This window comes from Parus major, chromosome 2, assembly GCF_001522545.3.
Source record: "Parus major isolate Abel chromosome 2, Parus_major1.1, whole genome shotgun sequence".
Taxonomy (NCBI): Eukaryota; Metazoa; Chordata; class Aves; order Passeriformes; family Paridae; genus Parus; species Parus major.
The window spans coordinates 23,317,744-23,336,236 of record NC_031769.1 but is presented as its reverse complement, the minus strand read 5'-3'; the positions used below and the strand labels follow the sequence as shown (position 1 = coordinate 23,336,236).

General features: G+C 35.1%; 1 protein-coding gene across 2 annotated transcripts in view; it reads right to left on the bottom strand.

The window, feature by feature from the left end:
- VPS50 (VPS50 subunit of EARP/GARPII complex) overlaps nt 1-18,493 on the bottom strand; it is a 75,855-nt gene that overhangs the window by 7,111 nt on the left and 50,251 nt on the right. The window contains exons 21-25 of one of the 2 annotated variants that reach the window (XM_015619097.2): nt 16,056-16,177; nt 12,821-12,901; nt 1,849-1,997; nt 688-784; nt 382-540 (exon numbers count right to left, since the gene is read on the bottom strand). In XM_015619097.2, the coding sequence (XP_015474583.1) occupies nt 382-540; nt 688-784; nt 1,849-1,997; nt 12,821-12,901; nt 16,056-16,177 (608 nt within the window). Of the gene's footprint in view, nt 1-381; nt 541-687; nt 785-1,848; nt 1,998-6,213; nt 6,340-12,820; nt 12,902-16,055; nt 16,178-18,493 lie in introns of those variants that run through there. The other variant, XM_033511850.1, reaches the window with a different exon arrangement.

Below are 18,493 nucleotides of genomic sequence, written 5' to 3'. Positions count from 1 at the left end.
TGATACATCTCCAAGACAATCAGTAAAATTACTCAGAACAGCAAATAATGTGTTCTGGGTTTTTTTAAAAAATGCTATCTCTGGCCACAGAATTTCCCTCAGTGTTACTCTGTTTACTACACATTTCTCTACCATTCAAGACTTAGATGTGAGACTCATTAAATTTTTTGGTCACCTTCACACACCATGTAGTCAAAAAATCATCACTGAAAACAATGCTTTAGAAGCAATAACAAGGACACTTCCGGACAGATCTCACAGCAATTTGCCATTTGTCAGGATGTTGTTCCAGACATGCCACTTTTAAAACTTTTAGTCAAGTATTGCAGCAATTTAATGTTTATATAAACTCTAGCACACCGTTTCCCATAAAATACTCACCTTTAAAAGAGCATCTACATATACGTTGTGCTGAGACATGATTTCCTTCACATCCCATTTCACATTAGCCATGAGAAGAAGCATTTGTTCATAATCAATGGCTTTAGCAGCAACAATCCAATAAACTGGTTTACGCAGTTCACTGGCAGTTGACACTGTCTGAAATAGAAAATAAATGAAATTCACTTCAGTAAATATCTGGCCAGCAGGAGCAATATATAACTATGATGTAGAAGTATTTGCACCATAGTGTACAAGTTTCAACTCTTCTGTATGAAAATCAGCTGTGAATTACACAATTCTGACCTGAGAATAGAACTGCTGAAGAAAAGGCTTCTTGGCAGCTGGCATCACTGCATCGAGATGAGGCTGAAGAAATTCAAACTGCTCAGCCAGAAATACCCTTTGAAAGCAAAGAAAATTTCCTGTGAACTAAGTGCAACGTTTGGCATGTCTCTTTACAATTTTCACTCTATAGTTGACGTATCTGGCAATAACAACATGCAGCCTTGGAAAACTTAGTCCCAAGAGAAACCGTATCAGTTGCATGCCAGCATATCAACTAGCATTCTCAATTCTGACAATTTTAAAATGTACTTGCAAAGAAGAAAATACTTGAATAAAGAGACTAAGGATTGAATATCAAAAATTCCTATTTCTGTTTTACTGAGGATATGCTGCAAAAGTCTGAGCTGAGATCTAGTAAAGTCAGCGACCAAGAGTCACACAGTTTCCACGACAGTCAACATCAATATTAATAAATCCATCTCAGAATTTCAAAATAACATTCCCAATTAATTTTATACTAGTGAATCTATAAAATCAATTTTGATCTCATATTCCTTCTCAGGGGTAGAATTTGTTAATAACATAATAAGGAAATACATTTCTAACTAAGCATAAATGAAAAAAAAATTAAAATTAACTCCTAATTTTTAAGTGTCATCTTGTGTGAGGAAAAAAATAATTCCTATCTGACTCTTACTATTATTCTTATCAAACAAAAATCACTTCTAATATTTGCATTAATTGGTTATAATCTCTTCTCCTGTGGTGTGACATAGCCATCCATTGCAAAGAACATGGTAATTCAAGCCAAACTAATAGGAAACTAAGCAGTTCTGAGTCAAGTATTTAATATAAGGTGAAATGAACCATATAGACTCAATATTCCCATTAGCCTCTCTGAAATTAAACTTTTTTCCTGTTAGATTTTACCATGTATTACATAAATTACTGGATCATCTGCAGTAGAATCTCATTTCTTGTGTTTACATGTTGCTATACCAAAGAATTAGACTCCAGTACCTTTAATAAAGAAATTACCTTTATCACTCATATTTAAAATCACATTGAGAGGTAGGAATTTTTGACCTGTCAAGAAGGCTTTGGATTGTAACCACAATTTCTTAAACAATCAATAGCTTTTAGTAATCAGAAATACAGTGTATACAGTAAACAACCTACAAGGATTCTGTGGCCACCACTCTCTCTGCCAAGCCATACAGTGAATTGCCAGATGTCAAAACTACGAGATGACTGAGATGTGGGCTTGGAACCTTCTCTTTTCTCTCTTCAGCAGCTGCGAGAGTTCCTGAAGGATCAGCAGATACCTCCTGAAACAAAGAATTAAACAAATTAAACCCCACAACAACAGCAAGGATGGCTCCAGCTGAACAGTTTCAGATGCCAGGTGAGATGAAGGAATGTTTCAAATTCTAAGGTGTAATTTAAATCAAGCCTATTTCTATATGAACAGTATAGTGAAATGGGTGAAAAAAAATCATATCATGTAAATCAGCAGTCAAGGAAAAAACAAATTTAAAAAAAAAGGACTACACCTTAACATCCTAGCAGGCTTTAGCCCAATTGCCTTTTGGAAGACTGACTTCTCATGCTTGGAGACAGTATCTTCAATCTGACAGCAACCAACTAAAGAGACATACCATAGGAATGTTACTTCTGCGTAGGCTTTACTGCTTACTGAGCTGTGGCTAACTTAGGTAAAATAACAATTGATGTTCTAAATCACAGAATTGCTAGGTTGGAAGAGACCTTTAAGATCATGGAGTCCAACCTATGCCCTAACACCTCAACTAAACCATTCCATGAAAACTTCTATCCTGCAGATACCTTGATGCTAGGAAGCATCAAGGAAATCAAAGGAAATATTCACAGCAAAGAAATAGAATATGTACTGAGAAACAGGTTATACCAGTGCCTTGTTCCAAAATTAAAGGAAAGAAATAGAGGAAAAATTCTACCCGCACACTTAAGGAATCTAAGTACAGGATACAGCTAGAAGAGGAATCACAGAAGGAAGAAATTCCCACAGCATGTGTACAAAGGGACACCCTCTGAAGCCTGGCTACTTCCTAGGCTTCAGGGCATGAAAACATAAAGGTAGTTCTGGCTGGCTTGGATTAATTTTTCATACAGTGCTTATACACAGGCCACAGGAAGATGAGAAATGCTACAAAGTAAAGGTAATACAGCACCCAGAACAAGTAAGAAGACAAGCAGGATATGGCACTGATTTTAGTAAGAGCCTTTCAAGACCGTCGGGGATAGAAACTCTGGCCAGAGTCTACATGGATGCTACAACATATCAGTCTGTATGTATGGAATGGAAACAAATAACAGTAACACAGTGACAAAGCAGTGAAAAAAATAACTTTTGTCAAAGTAAAATCAGTGGTCCAACACGGCTGCTGTAAACAGCATAGGAACAAGCAGCCAATTTGACAACAATAATGTTTAATCATAACATTTATGTATGGACTCAAAAAAAACCAAATTAGTGTAATTCTGAAACAGCAGTTAAAAAAGGGGAAAAAGATAAAGCCAGAAACAACATAATGTAAAAAAGCAGCTTGCAAGTTTGTGAATTATTTGTTTCAACCAGAGATAGAAATAAAACCAGAAAAAATTGCAGTGAGGTAAATAAGAAAGGAGGGAGAAAAACAGACTAATCACAACAGTAGCCATGAATTTCTTCTGGGCTTCACAGCAGAGAACAGCTATGAGAAGTGACCTGAAATAGAGAAGCTGCTATTCAAACAGGTTTTGTTCAGACACTTTTGCTTAAGGAGGAGAGCAGTGAGCACCTGAAACACTGGTGGAAATCAATAGTGGTGTCACTCATTCTATATGCCAGGATTGAGACTAAGAGGAGTATTTCACTGGAGACCTTGAAACTCCAAGAGAAAAGGTACTGCACATAAGATCAGGTGAAAACTGCAAAACCTGCAGGGCGGTTATTCTGATAGCAAAATATCTGACAGACCCATTGTGGTAGTGTTGCAGCAATTAAAGGTAGGGCAGGTGAAAATTGATTATGTCAAAATGTGTAAGGACCTGGTGAGAATCTAAGTGATACAGGATGAGCAGAAAACATCAAAACTTTGCTGCTATAGACAAAGCAGCACCAGAATGTGTTTACTGCTTGGATGAATGCCAAACCAAAAGTGACATTAAGAATATAAGACAACTGAGAAGATAATAGCATCCAAGCTGTTAAAAGTGGTTTGAGGTGTGGAGGAACAAAAATTCACAAGTTCCCCTTTAACTCTCTCAGATTTTATTTGGCAGTGTCCTCCTGTGGTGTGACAGCCCAAGGCAATAGGAGGTGGATTTGCTAAATCAGAAAGGCTCTTTCAGTTCTGCATCTCCAGAGGTGTCAAACACAAACATAAAAATGGGCTACAGCAGATGGAACAATGCACAGTCTGGGAAAGCAGAGTTCTCACTAACAAGGGTGAGGAAGTACCTTCAGACTTATAAAAAAAATATTGTAACAAGGTTACAGACGTAAAAAGCCAATAATGCAGGGAACCTTGATGGTTCCCGTCAGAAATTCTGACACTAAAAACAAGGACTGCTGACTTGAGCAATTCCATCAACACATCATTTGTGGCACTAAAAGGTCTCACAGAAATACATCAATAAGCAGAAGATAAAACTTCTAAAAGAAGCTTATAGCAAATGTGATCAGACACAGTTGCACTGAGCATAGGAACAATTATAAGGGCTAGCTAGAATGTTATGTTACTTGAAATTTTCTTTGCTCCAATACATGTTCACATTCAGACAGATGAATCTGGAATTAAACTGACTAGATGCTTCACAGTACTATGAAGTATGCATTCCGCTGAGTTTATCAGAATGGATAAGCAAGCCAAAAGGCCTGGATATTTTCTGAAGCTCACGTAACCCCTTTCAGTGAGCTTCTAAGTTACTAAGAGCTAAGAGCTAAGAACTAAGAGCTAAGGTATTTCCTGAGCACATCCACATGTTTACTGCAGATAGGCAATGACATCTAACCAACTAGCCACAACAATCAATTCTCTAAAAACATTAACTGAGGCAAAGACAGTATTGATAAATTATTAAAATTTCCTCTTTATCTTTTTTACTTTTTTCACTTCATTCCATTCTCAAAAACTCAGATCAAAACAAAACAAAAAACCAAAGAAAAACAAAAAATTAAACAAAACAAACCAAAACAAAAGAAATCAAACCAAAACAAAAGGATCAGTTTTGAAGTGTTTACACAGGACAGAAGTAGCCAAACCCACAGCTCACAAAGCAATGCTGTATCCTTAGGAGAGACAATGAGTGAAAGAGCTGGGGGAAGAGTATCAGTAGTAAAAATTTAAGAAGCTTTCCTTCTCTCAAAGACTAATAACAAATTATGTAAAGAACAAATATTATGAAGACTTCATTTTGTATTTATCTCACTTCAAAGTTGCTTGCCACTTCAGACACATGTTAAACATTTTTTTTCTTCCTCTTTGCTTCCCATGAAGGTAAGTAACATCTTTTAAATGCCAAAATTGTGTTGCATCTGAAGAACACAAGAGGTACTGAGAACTGGCTAGGTGAAAGATATGCTACCTTCAGCTAGGAAGTCAAACTCTGGTTCAAATACCGTGGCCAAACAGCATGAGCATTTCATTCTCCTAATTTATTTTAAAAAGCAGGCAGTGAAAAAGCATGTTGATAACAAAAAGCAAACAGCCAGTGTGCCAACAGAAGCACAGGATCACTCTGAAAGGGCCTCAGTGATGCATGTGTTTTTTCCTCCTGCCTTCATTAACAGAAATGATCAAATAACTGAAAGCAGCAAATAAAGGGGCAAGACACACAGGCTGGAACAGGAAAAAAGACTACAGACTATTTAAAGAAGTCAGATGTTTTTCAGTGTACTAGACTTGTTAAAGTTAATCCTTCCAGCAATGAAGAAAATCTGCAAGAAAATGTCTGTTCCCAAAGATTCCCTTTGTGTATCACAGTAAACAAGCAGAGTCCTGTAAAACTGCCAGCCTCAAGAGGAACAGGAGAGGGGGGTAGCAGAAGCCAGAAAATTAAATAGCAGCCAGCTGAACTTTAATTTCAAGAAATGTCAAGTTACACTGAGAACATATTGTAGCACCCAGCACAAGGCACGCAGAGAGCAATACTAAAGCAGAATAAACCTGCTTAGCTTCTTCTTGCATCAGAGTAGCAGGTCCTGCTGATCCAGCAGAACTGGGATATGTCAAGGACATATCACAACCCACACAACATCCTTTTAAGGAAACTGCACAAAATAGATTTGATAAAATAATTTCAAGGTATATATGGAACTGAAGCAAACTACAAGATGCTCTTCTCCTTCTTTGCCAAAAAAGAAAAAACCCAAAGTGTTAAAAATAATACAAAAAAAATATTAAAAGCACCAGACTTATCTGAACAATAACCCAATGAACTGTAGCAGGCACAGCAGGACAGGTTAATCAGTATTGCCTACAGATACCTTACAGTAGGTCTTACCTATTAAATTTTCACTTTATTTCACTTTATCATTTAATTGTTTACTCCCATGAAGAAAATTTTTAATGAACAGGTAGAAAAATAACATCTCTCTGTGCAAGGAACAAGCCTCTCCTTCAATCTCTCTTCCTCTAAAACTGTCATCTGTAACAAGAGAACATTTTCATTTCAAGTTTAGCTGAACCCAGTGGCAAGCCTCTGTTAAGCCTTCCATCTCAATGGGAAGAGGAGCCTATAATCTAAAAACCTAAATCATAAGTATAAACTATATAAGCTAATTACCTAAGTCATATATTTGACATTCAGTTTGCGAGACATTTTTACAGGGCTGATCTCATTGTGAGTACAGAAACACTTTTATTTCAGTTATCCAAAAGAACTTATGATAGAAACAACTGATTATCTGCCAATTACGGTGAAATAGTTGATAGTTAATTTCAATCATCCACCTCCACTAACTTTAAACAAAAAACAGTAAACTCCACAACCTGTCCCCAGCACACAAAGTTCTCCAGAACTCACTCATAACCAATAATCTTTTAAAACTGCTCTTCTTCTGGCCTAACACTTTTTGTACAAGATATATATACATAAACAATAGCAAAAATTTTGATTTTGCAATAACTCTAAACATTACTGAAAAAATACTGATTTTAAAGAAGTAGTGTTCAAAAAGCATGGACAAAACTGTACTATCTGAAAAGGTTCTGGCAGAAGAACCATCTACAGGAGCTGGAACATAGCAACACTTCTACTTGATGTGTGCTGGTGAACAGGGAAAAGCAGACTAACCCCAAATGTTTAATAAAACAGGACTGCTCTATCGTCTCTTTTTATAAAACTGTAATAAAATAAGTGTCTGTTAATATCATGAGAATGGATTACAAGAAAACAAACTGATCAAAGAAAGCATAACTTCTTATTGTATTCAAAAGTTGTCTGAAAGGAGTTCAACTAATTCCAAGTAGATGCTTCATATACAAGAATTTTTTATCACAAGATACTGAAAGCAACCAATCAGGCTGTTTTTCTCCCCTTTGAGCTTACACATCCCTAACTGCTCTTGAAACTGAATGGTGAAAATCATAGGTAGGGCCAATTGCAAAAGCACATTGCTTTCAATGTAAAATTACTTCTTGAATATGTTGTAAATGTGTTAAGGTTTTGAAATGGTATTTTACAATACTCTACTAGGTTTCAAGTTGCAAGATTAGTATTTTCTTGCTGAGGGGCACTAAACTTACCAAGCAGGTAATCTTGCCTCAACCCCCAAGAAAGTAAATCAAACATAAACAATGTAAGATACTACAATAATCACCAAAATGAGATGCTCCAGAGACTGCTTAAAAAGAGACAAAGCAACTGCCAAAACCCAGAAAATTTATACAATTAAATAAGCTCAAAAACTTCAGTAAATTATTCCAGTCTACTCAGTAATACAGTCAAGTAAACAAAAAAAAAAAGTTGTATGAAGAACTCTAAATTAATAATGTGACGAAGGAAAACACCTGCAGAAGACCTAGCATAATTTCAAAGTGCATGTCATGCCAGAACTTTGTATACACAAAGCTCTCTTCCCTTTACAAGCATTTCATACAACACCTAAAAAAATATCTTTATGTACACTTAGAAATCTCTTTTAAAGACAGCAAAGAGAAAATCCAGAAACTGTGTTTTTGGGGTTTTTTTTCAGGTTTCGATTTTTTTTCCTTTTAAGCAGCAGGAGACCAAGCATGAATTAGAAATGTTGCACAAGGCATCTTCAGCCAAATAAAACCTCACCAAGAATCACAGCTACCATTTCACTTTGGACCTTAGCTATGCCCTTTAGGAGCTGTATCCTGTGCTAGGCACAGCCATGTCAGATAAACAACTCCACAGCCAAGACTCTCCAGAGCTTGTCATTGGTATTTTGCCAAACCATGCATAATAGGGCACCCATCCACACTACGTAATGCAGGCCTGAGATGTGACATTTTAAGTAAAACTAAACTATGTTTCCAGCACTGGGGCTAATGTAACTGAATTGTACCATTCCACAGGATAAGAGACTCAAAGCCAAAATGGGATGGGAAGTCAGACATGATGAAAAAAAATATTCCTACCAATCTTATTTGTATATATGAAAAATCTACATTTTCCATCTCTGCACCATCAATCTCTAACCTTACTCTGCTAAAAGACATATACTTTCTAGGGAAGGAGTCCAAAAGCCACAGTAAAGACAGATTCTAAAATACATTGACCCATACTAATTTATATTAGTAATTCCTTCCATCTACTCCTCTACACATTGCATTGCAATGCTTAGATACTTAACTATAGTGAATTATTTTCTACTGCTGTAAGACACAGTAACTTCAAGAAACTTCATTCTAAATTTCAGTTTTGCTTGAGCAAACCTGTTTGCAATGAACTATTTATGAGTATTCCATGGTTATTTGCCCCCCCAGATCTCTTTTTGAAGTAATATCACTCAAAGCAGCTATTTACATACACAGGACATTCACAAACAAGATCTAGGCAGTATCACAATTACATTTTGCGAAGATTAGGAAGCTGCTTAAAAACAGAAAAAGCAAGGAATCAGAAGTATTTTCCTTCCAAAGCACTAATTATTCCTACCTAAGCACACAACAAACTGATTGATGCTTTGTACCTAGGGGCTTAAAGTTCTCATTGTATTATATGAACATTATTACTGTGTAAAAATACATTCCTGTTAGAAATTACAAGCACAAGGACATAATGTATGTAGGTACCTCTACATGCTAACTTGGAAATCGCCAGTGAGAAGACATGAGCAACTCAAAAAAGGGGCTTGTTTTAATGAATTTAGCCTAATCTAAACCACATCTGACTAAGGCTGAAAGAACAGCACTTCTTCATTCCCTTTTCAGTCTTCTCTTTCTGTGTTTTCTTTTTAATACAATCTGCTTATATGAATGAGTAGAGTGTTTGTAGAGTGCTACTTCTGGAGCATCCACAAGCAACTATTAAATTATTAACTTTGAAGCTGTGGCATAGCAGAAATCTATATGAAAGCTACTTTGTGCTAGATGTGCAAAGACCTGACTATGAAGTTCAGATACACATACGAGATTCAATACAGTGCAATCAAATAAACCTTTGAAAGTCATACTGTTCTCTTAACTCTCAGAAATTAAACTGGACCCTAAACTATTTCAAAACAAATACTCATAGTGCTTTTATTTTTTATAGTTTTGAATTAGCCTACAGGTATTTCTTTAAGGCAAAGACAAGGAGGTCACATACAGAAAACAGCTTAATCATTGTAAGCTGTTAGCACACTTCCATATAATTTACTATAAGAAAGCAAATAAAGGTTTGCTAATTTTATTTCTTTTTAACTAAATCTATCTATTTACCAAAAGAAATTTCAGATCATACTTAAATCAGGATCTGTATTAGCAGTACAGAGTTTTAAAAAGAGCTATAATTGGATTTCATTACTATTAAAATTGTAACTTTTAAGTTTAAGATTGGAAGCATATCTAAAGCACTTGTGTTTGAAGAACCTGCTTGCTCAATTGTAAAGAGTTAAGTCCTTTTATCATCATCATAATAAAGTCCTTCATCACTGTAATTTTGATTACACCATACAGAACATCCAAATTTTAAGAAAAGTTCAAATTAAAAATGTTTTGGTATCCTAATTGTGACCAGCAGGAGCACATTTACTACCAACTGAAGCAGTTTGGTCATTGTTTACTGTTTGGGGATTTTTGTTTACTATAATGTGGTTTATCATTTATCAGTGTAGGAGAGACATACTAGCATTGAATAATAGGTATCACAGCTGAGGTGTCACATTATTGCCTCACAGAGAAGTAAACAGGACTAAACACATGGTTGAATATCAGCTATTTCCTGTTCACTGTCTAGAACATTAATCTAAACTGCAGTAGGTCTTGCTGCAGTTCATAAAGTACAGTTGGGTTTTCTATGAAGTATTAGACTGCAAGAATCAGTGGAGAAGTGATTCAGCTATATTGAATACTGCTCAGAGGAGACAAGAATCTCCAGCAGAAGCAGGAGGCATGTGATGCATGAGAAAGGATGGAAGGAAGAGTAGAGGAAGTGCTTCAAATTGCCGCAGTCTTTTGCACATTTGTTACAAGTCAGAAATTTGACTTAGTCTCTCAGTGGTACAAATAAAAACCAGGATAGTACTTTTTTCCAAGTATGATTAGTGAAAGCACAGTATATATACAAGGACAGAAACTTCTTGCATTGTAATAATGAGAAAGTAAGCAGCTCCATAAGGAAGCACAGGGAATGCCTCCTAACGACCTCCATACTCTTCATACTGAACATGCTACAAAAATGCAAGAAACAATAGTGCTTTAACTTGCCAGAAGTGGAATTCCCATTCCACATCACTTTTTCTTTCACAAAGGAAACTTAAAATTCAGCTGAATAACAATAAAAGCTAACTGGTAAAAACTAGACAGCATTAATTCAATCCCAAACAGAAGCTACCAGAATTCTACACAAAGCTGGAGGAGGTGCCCAGTCAATCCTCTAATTATTCCTCTAACTCCTGACAATAAATTTGAGTAAAGAGGCCTTCATCCACTGATATCTCAAAAAAAAGAATTGTGAAAGTCCAAGAGGAAAGCTAGAAATGATCCAGTCTAAATTACTGAAGAGTCTTGATATAGATCTATATATATTACTGTATAGAATATATTAATTGCCTCTGAGAAGGTAGCTCAACCTTCACAGACACTGATGGATTTGTGAAATTATTCTGATCTACATGCAAGTCTGGCCAAGTTTTGGTCACAGACTCAGAACTGTCAGATTCAGACTATCTGTATGGAAATAAAATATTGATGCTGCCATCAGGAACTGAAATATGATAGAATTTAAGCTGTTAATATTAAGTTACCATGGATAGAAGACAACGCAACAACCTTAAATTCCCAACAGGGCATGGGACTGAATGCCACAACACAAACATGAATACTTTCAGAGAGAAATTTACAAAAATTTAAAATAAGATAGGAGAATCCCTTGAGCAGTTCAGAACCATCCATACAGTCTTGAGAAACACCCTTTTCATGACACAATGAAAATGAACCTTGACTTTCACAAACTCTTAAAAATAAGTGAACAATAAATAAAACTTTTTTTTTTATTTCCTCATAAATAAAAAAATTAATAATTTCAATTTATAGTATAAGATTGGTGTAAGTTCATAAGATATTAATAAACCTCATGGAATGTCTTTAAGCTAATAGCAGTCAGCTAAGATTTCTTTTTTCTTTCAAATATTACATGGAACATAGCTATTCATTTCAATTGGCAATAACATTATCTGTTATAGTACTATTAATGATTGCAGAAGAAAACAAACTGCAGTTATTTTTCTATTTCACTCCTAGAATTTATTTTTTTTTTAATTATTTTAACTTAAAAAAAAAATGTCTGTAAAGCACTGTCAGGAGTCATCACTAGAGAAAAACTAAAAAAATTAATTCCATAACTTGCCAATTTTCCATAATCTTAAACTGATTCATCTGCAAGCACTTCCTAGAATTAATTTTTCTTTCTGCATTCACTGCCTTTGAGAAGAATATCAAGAAGCCTTTATCTCTCTTACAGAGGCTTATGGTTATTAGCTATCTTATGCTCCCTCTACTGACTGTATAAGAAATGGCCCCCAAGTCCTTTAAGATGTTTCTTTGAGAGAACAGTTTAGGATTTGATATAATGCTTCAAGCAATTAAAAAAGCATGAAGTACATTTCTGTGGAGTGCCAAATCTTTGTGTAAGTCAGAGTAGAACATAATTTTTTTCTTTCTAAGATAGAAGCCTCAGAAAATAAAACCTTCCAGTAGCATACATGGTATTAACTACTACACAAACCATTTATTATACCCTGAGGAAATTTCTTCAAAATGTTTCAAGGGTTTTATACTTAGGTGGAAGATGAGGACTTCAAACTTCCATTTCTGGTGGAGTTTTTAGCAATATTTCTTTATAAACTCTACTGTTCAGTTGAATCCACAAAAACTACCTCCAGTCTCCTTTACCATCCTCCTGTGCAGGACAGTAATCTACTGCCAGTGTGACATGAGTATCATATTCACTTTTCAGATTTTGAAAATAATTCATGAAATGACCGATGGGATATAATCAAAAAAATACATCAGGAAAGTTCCCCAAAATTAAGGAAGGTCTTGTATACAACCTCTATTATCCTGAAAGGTGAATAATCTTCAGGATAGCCTACTGTTTTGCTGTTCTTTTACTGAGGAAAAATGAGTCAGTCACCTATTTATTTTTTTTTTATAAAATGTCTCTTAATAAGGATAATACTGAATATCTCTCATTGTTACATGAACCATAATAGAAGATTTAAATACAGAATTTCACTGTTAATGTCTACCAAAACCTATTTTATTTGTTTTGCTGTACATTAGAAACAACTGATTTCATATAATAATGACATCTACGTCATGAAACTAAGCATTTGTTATTAGATACTGAATGTGAAAAGAGAAAAAAAATCAAAAAAGCTGTGATGAAATATAATTCCTGAATGCTGTACACAGACCTCTATCCCACTGAGCATTAACAAAATCCAGGTACTTACCAGATCAATCAGACTCTCCTGGATTCTGTTCAGTGTGGTGCGTAATCTGCTGCTACTGAGGCCCAGTCCTGTTGATTCAAACTGGAAGAAATACATTCTACTTAAGTTGTGAAAGGAAATCTCATTGGTTTAAACTTCAAAATTACACAGCAAAACTTGAGCTTGCAAAGACTATCTACAACTTACTTACATTAAAATTTTCACACAGAATCACAACCATATAAAATGAAAAGAAAATCAACATAGGTCACAGCACTCAACACTGCACTTGTGCAAAGAATTACCTAAGTATCTTCCATGAAGATGACAGTGTATCATTCATACCAGTAAAACATCCAGTATCTTTTACTGTTATAATTCTGTATTTAACTGCAGGACTCTAGATTTTCTTGTATGGCTGATGAGCCTGGAACGGTGCCCCACAACACCGTCTCCAAGTCTTGCATTCACACCACACCAGGTCAAATGATTTTCACTCCTTTCTAGCTACAAAATCTCTTGTAATTATCAAATATATATCTTGCATATGTAAAAATTATAACCATTGATCTTTATAAACAGTCATTATTACTTAATGCCTACAAAGATCTACCTCAGAAATGTGCCATCTTCATGTTCATGGCTCGGGAGTGTATGGGGCAGATGCTCAGCTGGGATAAAGAATTATGTATATACCTACTCTATATATATGTATTTATATATATACATATATCTACACTAATTTCCTGCTAAGTGCAATGGGTTATACCAGCTGAGAGTCTGATTTGACATGCATAATTATTGTAACTTCTTATCTTCTACTGTAAATAAAACCCCCCAACAAACTAACACAACAAAGAAATTGGAAACAGGACATGTAAGAAACACATTTCAGTCAACAACCTGGAAGGATTTGAATACAGTTCTGGTATGTGATTCACACCAAAAGGCAATTTGCTGAACTATATTTAGGGTACTGTTGAATTATTACTACATCATTAGACTTCCTTTCAGTGGGCTGAATCAGGGAGGGAAGTATTTGTGTTTAAGCGACCTCCTCCTCTCCTTTGGAATACAAATAAGCATAATTTAGGTCTCCATTTAGTGCATCTTAAGCTTCTGATTTAAAATGCCCATCTGCCCCAATTCTTCTATATATTAAATGACAATTTACATCTGGATTGAATTCCCACTTGAAGTACAGTCTGATGAAATCTAAAACTTGATCTAGAAGACATGTCCACAAGAACAAAACCTCATGGCTTCACCATGAACATTTCACTCATCAGTACATCTGACTCAATTTATACAAATTTTGCTATTTCTATTTGCAGAACTATAGATTTTGAAATCCCATAAATTTGTGATCTAGTAAGCCTAGTAAGCAGAGTATTAAAAAATTTGCAGAGTAATTCTATTCATTACCAATTATACCTCTTATCATTAATCTCTTATAGTAATTACCTCTTATAATAACCTCCTATAGTTATTAAAATAAGTAAGTTTACAAATTAGTGCAATGTCCAGTCAAAAAAAAAAAGAAACCTAACCTCAATTTGTTTTTGCTAAGGAAAACTATTTTGTGCCATGCTCATTAATATCTTAAATTTTAGTGAGTGGATATTAAATACAGGCAATCCTTTTAATTTTTTCTTGCTCCATAATTTGAGTTAAGGCAGGCTTAATTTGCATCCCACAAATAAAAAATGTTTTGAAAGCAATTCTGGTTACAACAGCATTTTATTTTTGACAGTGAAGAAAGCTAAATACCAATTACATAGGACAATGATTCGAACAAGGTCTGGAAAGAGCAATGACAGCATCATGAATGGACATAGAACCCAATGTGTATTTTAAATCCCTGGTTTTCACTGAGCTGGCAATGAACTCTCCTTATGTGTGTACTCACATATACAAAGTAACCACAAAATTCACAAATAATTCCAAACATTTAAGGAATCTCATTTGACATAATTTTCTAAACAAAACAGGAACTCTGAGTTGCTGAGTGGTCTGAATCACATACCATCACCCATCTCTACTTTCTAAAGGTTTAGAAACACTATGGGGAGTGAGGACATTTAAGCAGCATTACAAGAGGTTTTATTACAATAATAAACCCTTGTAAGCATTGTGTTTCTCATGTCAAAACAAATACTAGACACACTACAAAAACATCAAAATTTTACCACCCATCTGCTGTAATGTTTACCTGCCTAGCACTGTGCTGTTCTCTGTTAGAAGCACAGAGTGAGGAAGTTGGTATGGGCTTTAGAAATATAAAACAGGAGGTGCAAAAAAATAACAATAAATGCAGCACAATTTGAGTATCAGAGCAACTAAGCCAATGGAAATCAATTATCTTAACAGAACAAACCAAAAAGACCTAAATCAAACCACAAACAAAACAAAACAAAAACACCCAACAAAAAGAAAAAAAACCTCTGCCCATCTTGTAAACACAAACTGTAAAAACATTTGTCCTGCCAAATAGAACAGTTCAAAGCTTTTTAGAACCATATGTTGAGTCTGAAAATTCATTACAATTTGCCAACACATGATGATGTATTTGGAACCCCTCAACACTGTTACTTGTGGAGTAATTTAGGGGCTAAAACAGGAGAAAGTTGTTTTTACATGCAGCTATTAAGACAATTCTATTGAAAGTTGATCTATGTTATGTAAAGACATTGCCAACAAGCATTTTTTTCAACTACAAGATCACTCAAAAAAAAGTTTTTTTACATTAATGCAAGTAGTCTGAAAGCAGAATACTAGATATGAGTGTCTTTCAAACTTCTTAACCTTGAGTTACTATTTAACTTGCACAGCCCCTTCTTCCTACATTTCCTGTTCTTATGTAAACTAGAGAAATACATATAGAAAAATTCAACCACTTTATACTGTCTAGGCTCAAACCACCCTCCTTCTGCAGGCTCCTCTGCTACCCACTTTCTACCACTACTTCTAGGTAATTCACATTGTCTTTGCTTCTTTTCAATAGTGCTGGAAAGAAGAACAAAATCTGTCTATTCAAAATGTAATATGATTAATATCACACTGACAATAATGCTCCCAGTACTTTTCCCTTATTGCTGATCTAATCAGCCTTTTCTTACTCCTACATTCAAATCCATTCTATTGCTGCTAATTTTTCTGGGAATTATATATTAGGCAGTATTTCAAGCAAAGATCTCCTCTGTATTTCCATTCTCTGTGTACAGTGATATTGAAAATGAAAAATGCTTCTACCTACCATGTCATTTCGGCCAAAAAATGTATAGACTGCATACAGATAGTAATCAAAGAGCTGGGACATGAAGTGGATCACATCAAATGCAATAGGTTTCAGAATATTCATCATCTGCATGTATTTCCCTTAAAAATTAAATACAGAACATCAGTTTCCACAGCACAAGTGCTACAAAAACAGTTTGGACAAACTCAAAGCCAGCTCTACCAAGTGGATTATGTAGCCTTCAACATTTATTAACAACAACTTAATAATAATTTACAGATTGGAAAGGTTTAAAAACAGAGCTAAAATGATGACTTAAGACACCACAATTGTTTCAAGACTTTCTCAAAATGTACATGTTGATCCCTATCAAAATGTCTTCAACCGTTCTTGGCTTTCTGGTATCAAATTCAAAACATACAACTCTCTGGATCCTCTACAAGTTTCAGCTTCATTTAGCTAAAAAATAATAATCTGCTAAAGCAGTCTCTGGCAAATGCTATACAGAGCCACTGAAGATTTTATGCATTAGTGTGTTTATATATGCACATATGGATATTTTTCAAGCAATAGAAAAACACAGTATAAAAATGGTATGTCCAAGATTGGATTTTACCCAACAATTCTAGGAATTATGTGCTTCACATCAGTCACACAGCATTATCAGCTCTCCTTCCTTTCTATCCTGTGGTAAGAATCCCAAATAGTTTTAAATTTGAAATGTTTCCAGGGGGACAGACTATGAGTAAAAGAGGATGTCAGTACCCTGGCACATCCAGGGAGAAAAGTAATTCCTTCTCTCCCTTCCTATTCTCTGTTGTAACATACTGTACTTGGGGAAAAAAAACAACCCCAGCCTCAGGATCTTCATTTATATGTTATCTGAATCAAACTGATCTTAGGATTCGGAGTCCAAAAGGGATTTTTCCCTACAGACCTAGTTTGCAGGGCCTACAGTTTTCAGTTAATTTTGTTTTCCAGCATAGGACATGGCTCTTCATTGGGTCATAAAAGAAGCACACTTAATGAAAACTCTTGATATTGCAGAGATCCCACACTTCCTGCTGGCTGTCTCAAAAATTGCATCCTGCTTGCCCTTTTATTGTGCTAAAAAACATAACATATAACAAACTTTTGGTTATTACAGTGTGAGTTAGACAGCAATTTTTAAACTAAAACACAAACGCAGTCTAACCCAGCATGCAGGATACAGCAGGTCATTTCACAAATTGTCACATTCCAGACATGTTTAGATGTGATAGGTTAGAAAAATTACAGGAAGGTGCTAAAACAATTTCTTTTTCCTGTAGTCAGCAACACTCATCTTCAAGCTAATACTGTGCCCAGAAAAGCAATTTACTAATAAATAGAGAAAATATTGGTTTAATCAGAGAAACTGGGTAACGAAGAAACACAAGCTAGCTTTTAATAATGGGGAAGTTATTTGAATTTTCAAGCAAGTAATTGTGCAGGTCGGCAAAGATAACTAAGTTGAAAAATTCATGATACAGCTACATATCTGAAAAAATGGTAGAGCACTAGAGTAAGAACCAAGCAATAGCCTGACATTGCTACCTTCCAGGTTTCTATCTAATTTAGACTCCTTACTGAATACTACCTGACTACACCCCTGTTTGCTAAGACAAGCAAGCAGATGTTTTGTTATTTCTAGAGATGACACAGATTGTAAAAATTAATATTTGTCAGTTTAGCCCATTTGTTAACTCTACACTACTTAATTATTAATGTTTTGACCCATAGCATTAAGAATAAGCTGAAAAGTGGACTTAAAAAATCCCGTTTGTCTTCTAAAGGGGAAAATCAAATACACAGTCCAATGTGGAAATTTTTGGATGTTTGTGAAAAGATGTTACTGGTACCCAAATTAAAGCAAGCATCACCTTCATCTGTACTATCTGAATATTCTGTATTGGACAGACTGACTTTTTCCACTTACTCTGTGATAAATATATTTTTAAACTTGCCTGCAACCCAAATACAATGTGAGTGATGAGTCACATTCTGGACAGTTAAGACTTCCAAGTATCTGTGCAGCTGACATGAATATTGAAGGTAATCTCTCGGCCAGTGTCTTACGCTTTTCCAAAGGGCTATGCACTGTATACTTCCCAAGTACTGTCCCTATAAAAATCTTCCAGTGCCAAGAACATTTCTCTATTACTACATCACTCAGCATCTTGACAAAACAAGTGTTCCAAGAACATTTCCTCTTTGTTGCTGTAACAGGACACCAATTTTTAATGTCTACATATTATCTACTTGTGCTGAAGGTACTGTTTTGGGTTAAAAAGGGATATATAAGAACATTTCCAAACAACACAAACACACTCCAAAGCCATATCAAAATAGAAACTTCCAGAAATACCTGAAAACAACACTTAAAGTTTCAGCAACCAAAAGTAGCTTGAATTCCTAGAGGCTCTAGATAGCTTAAA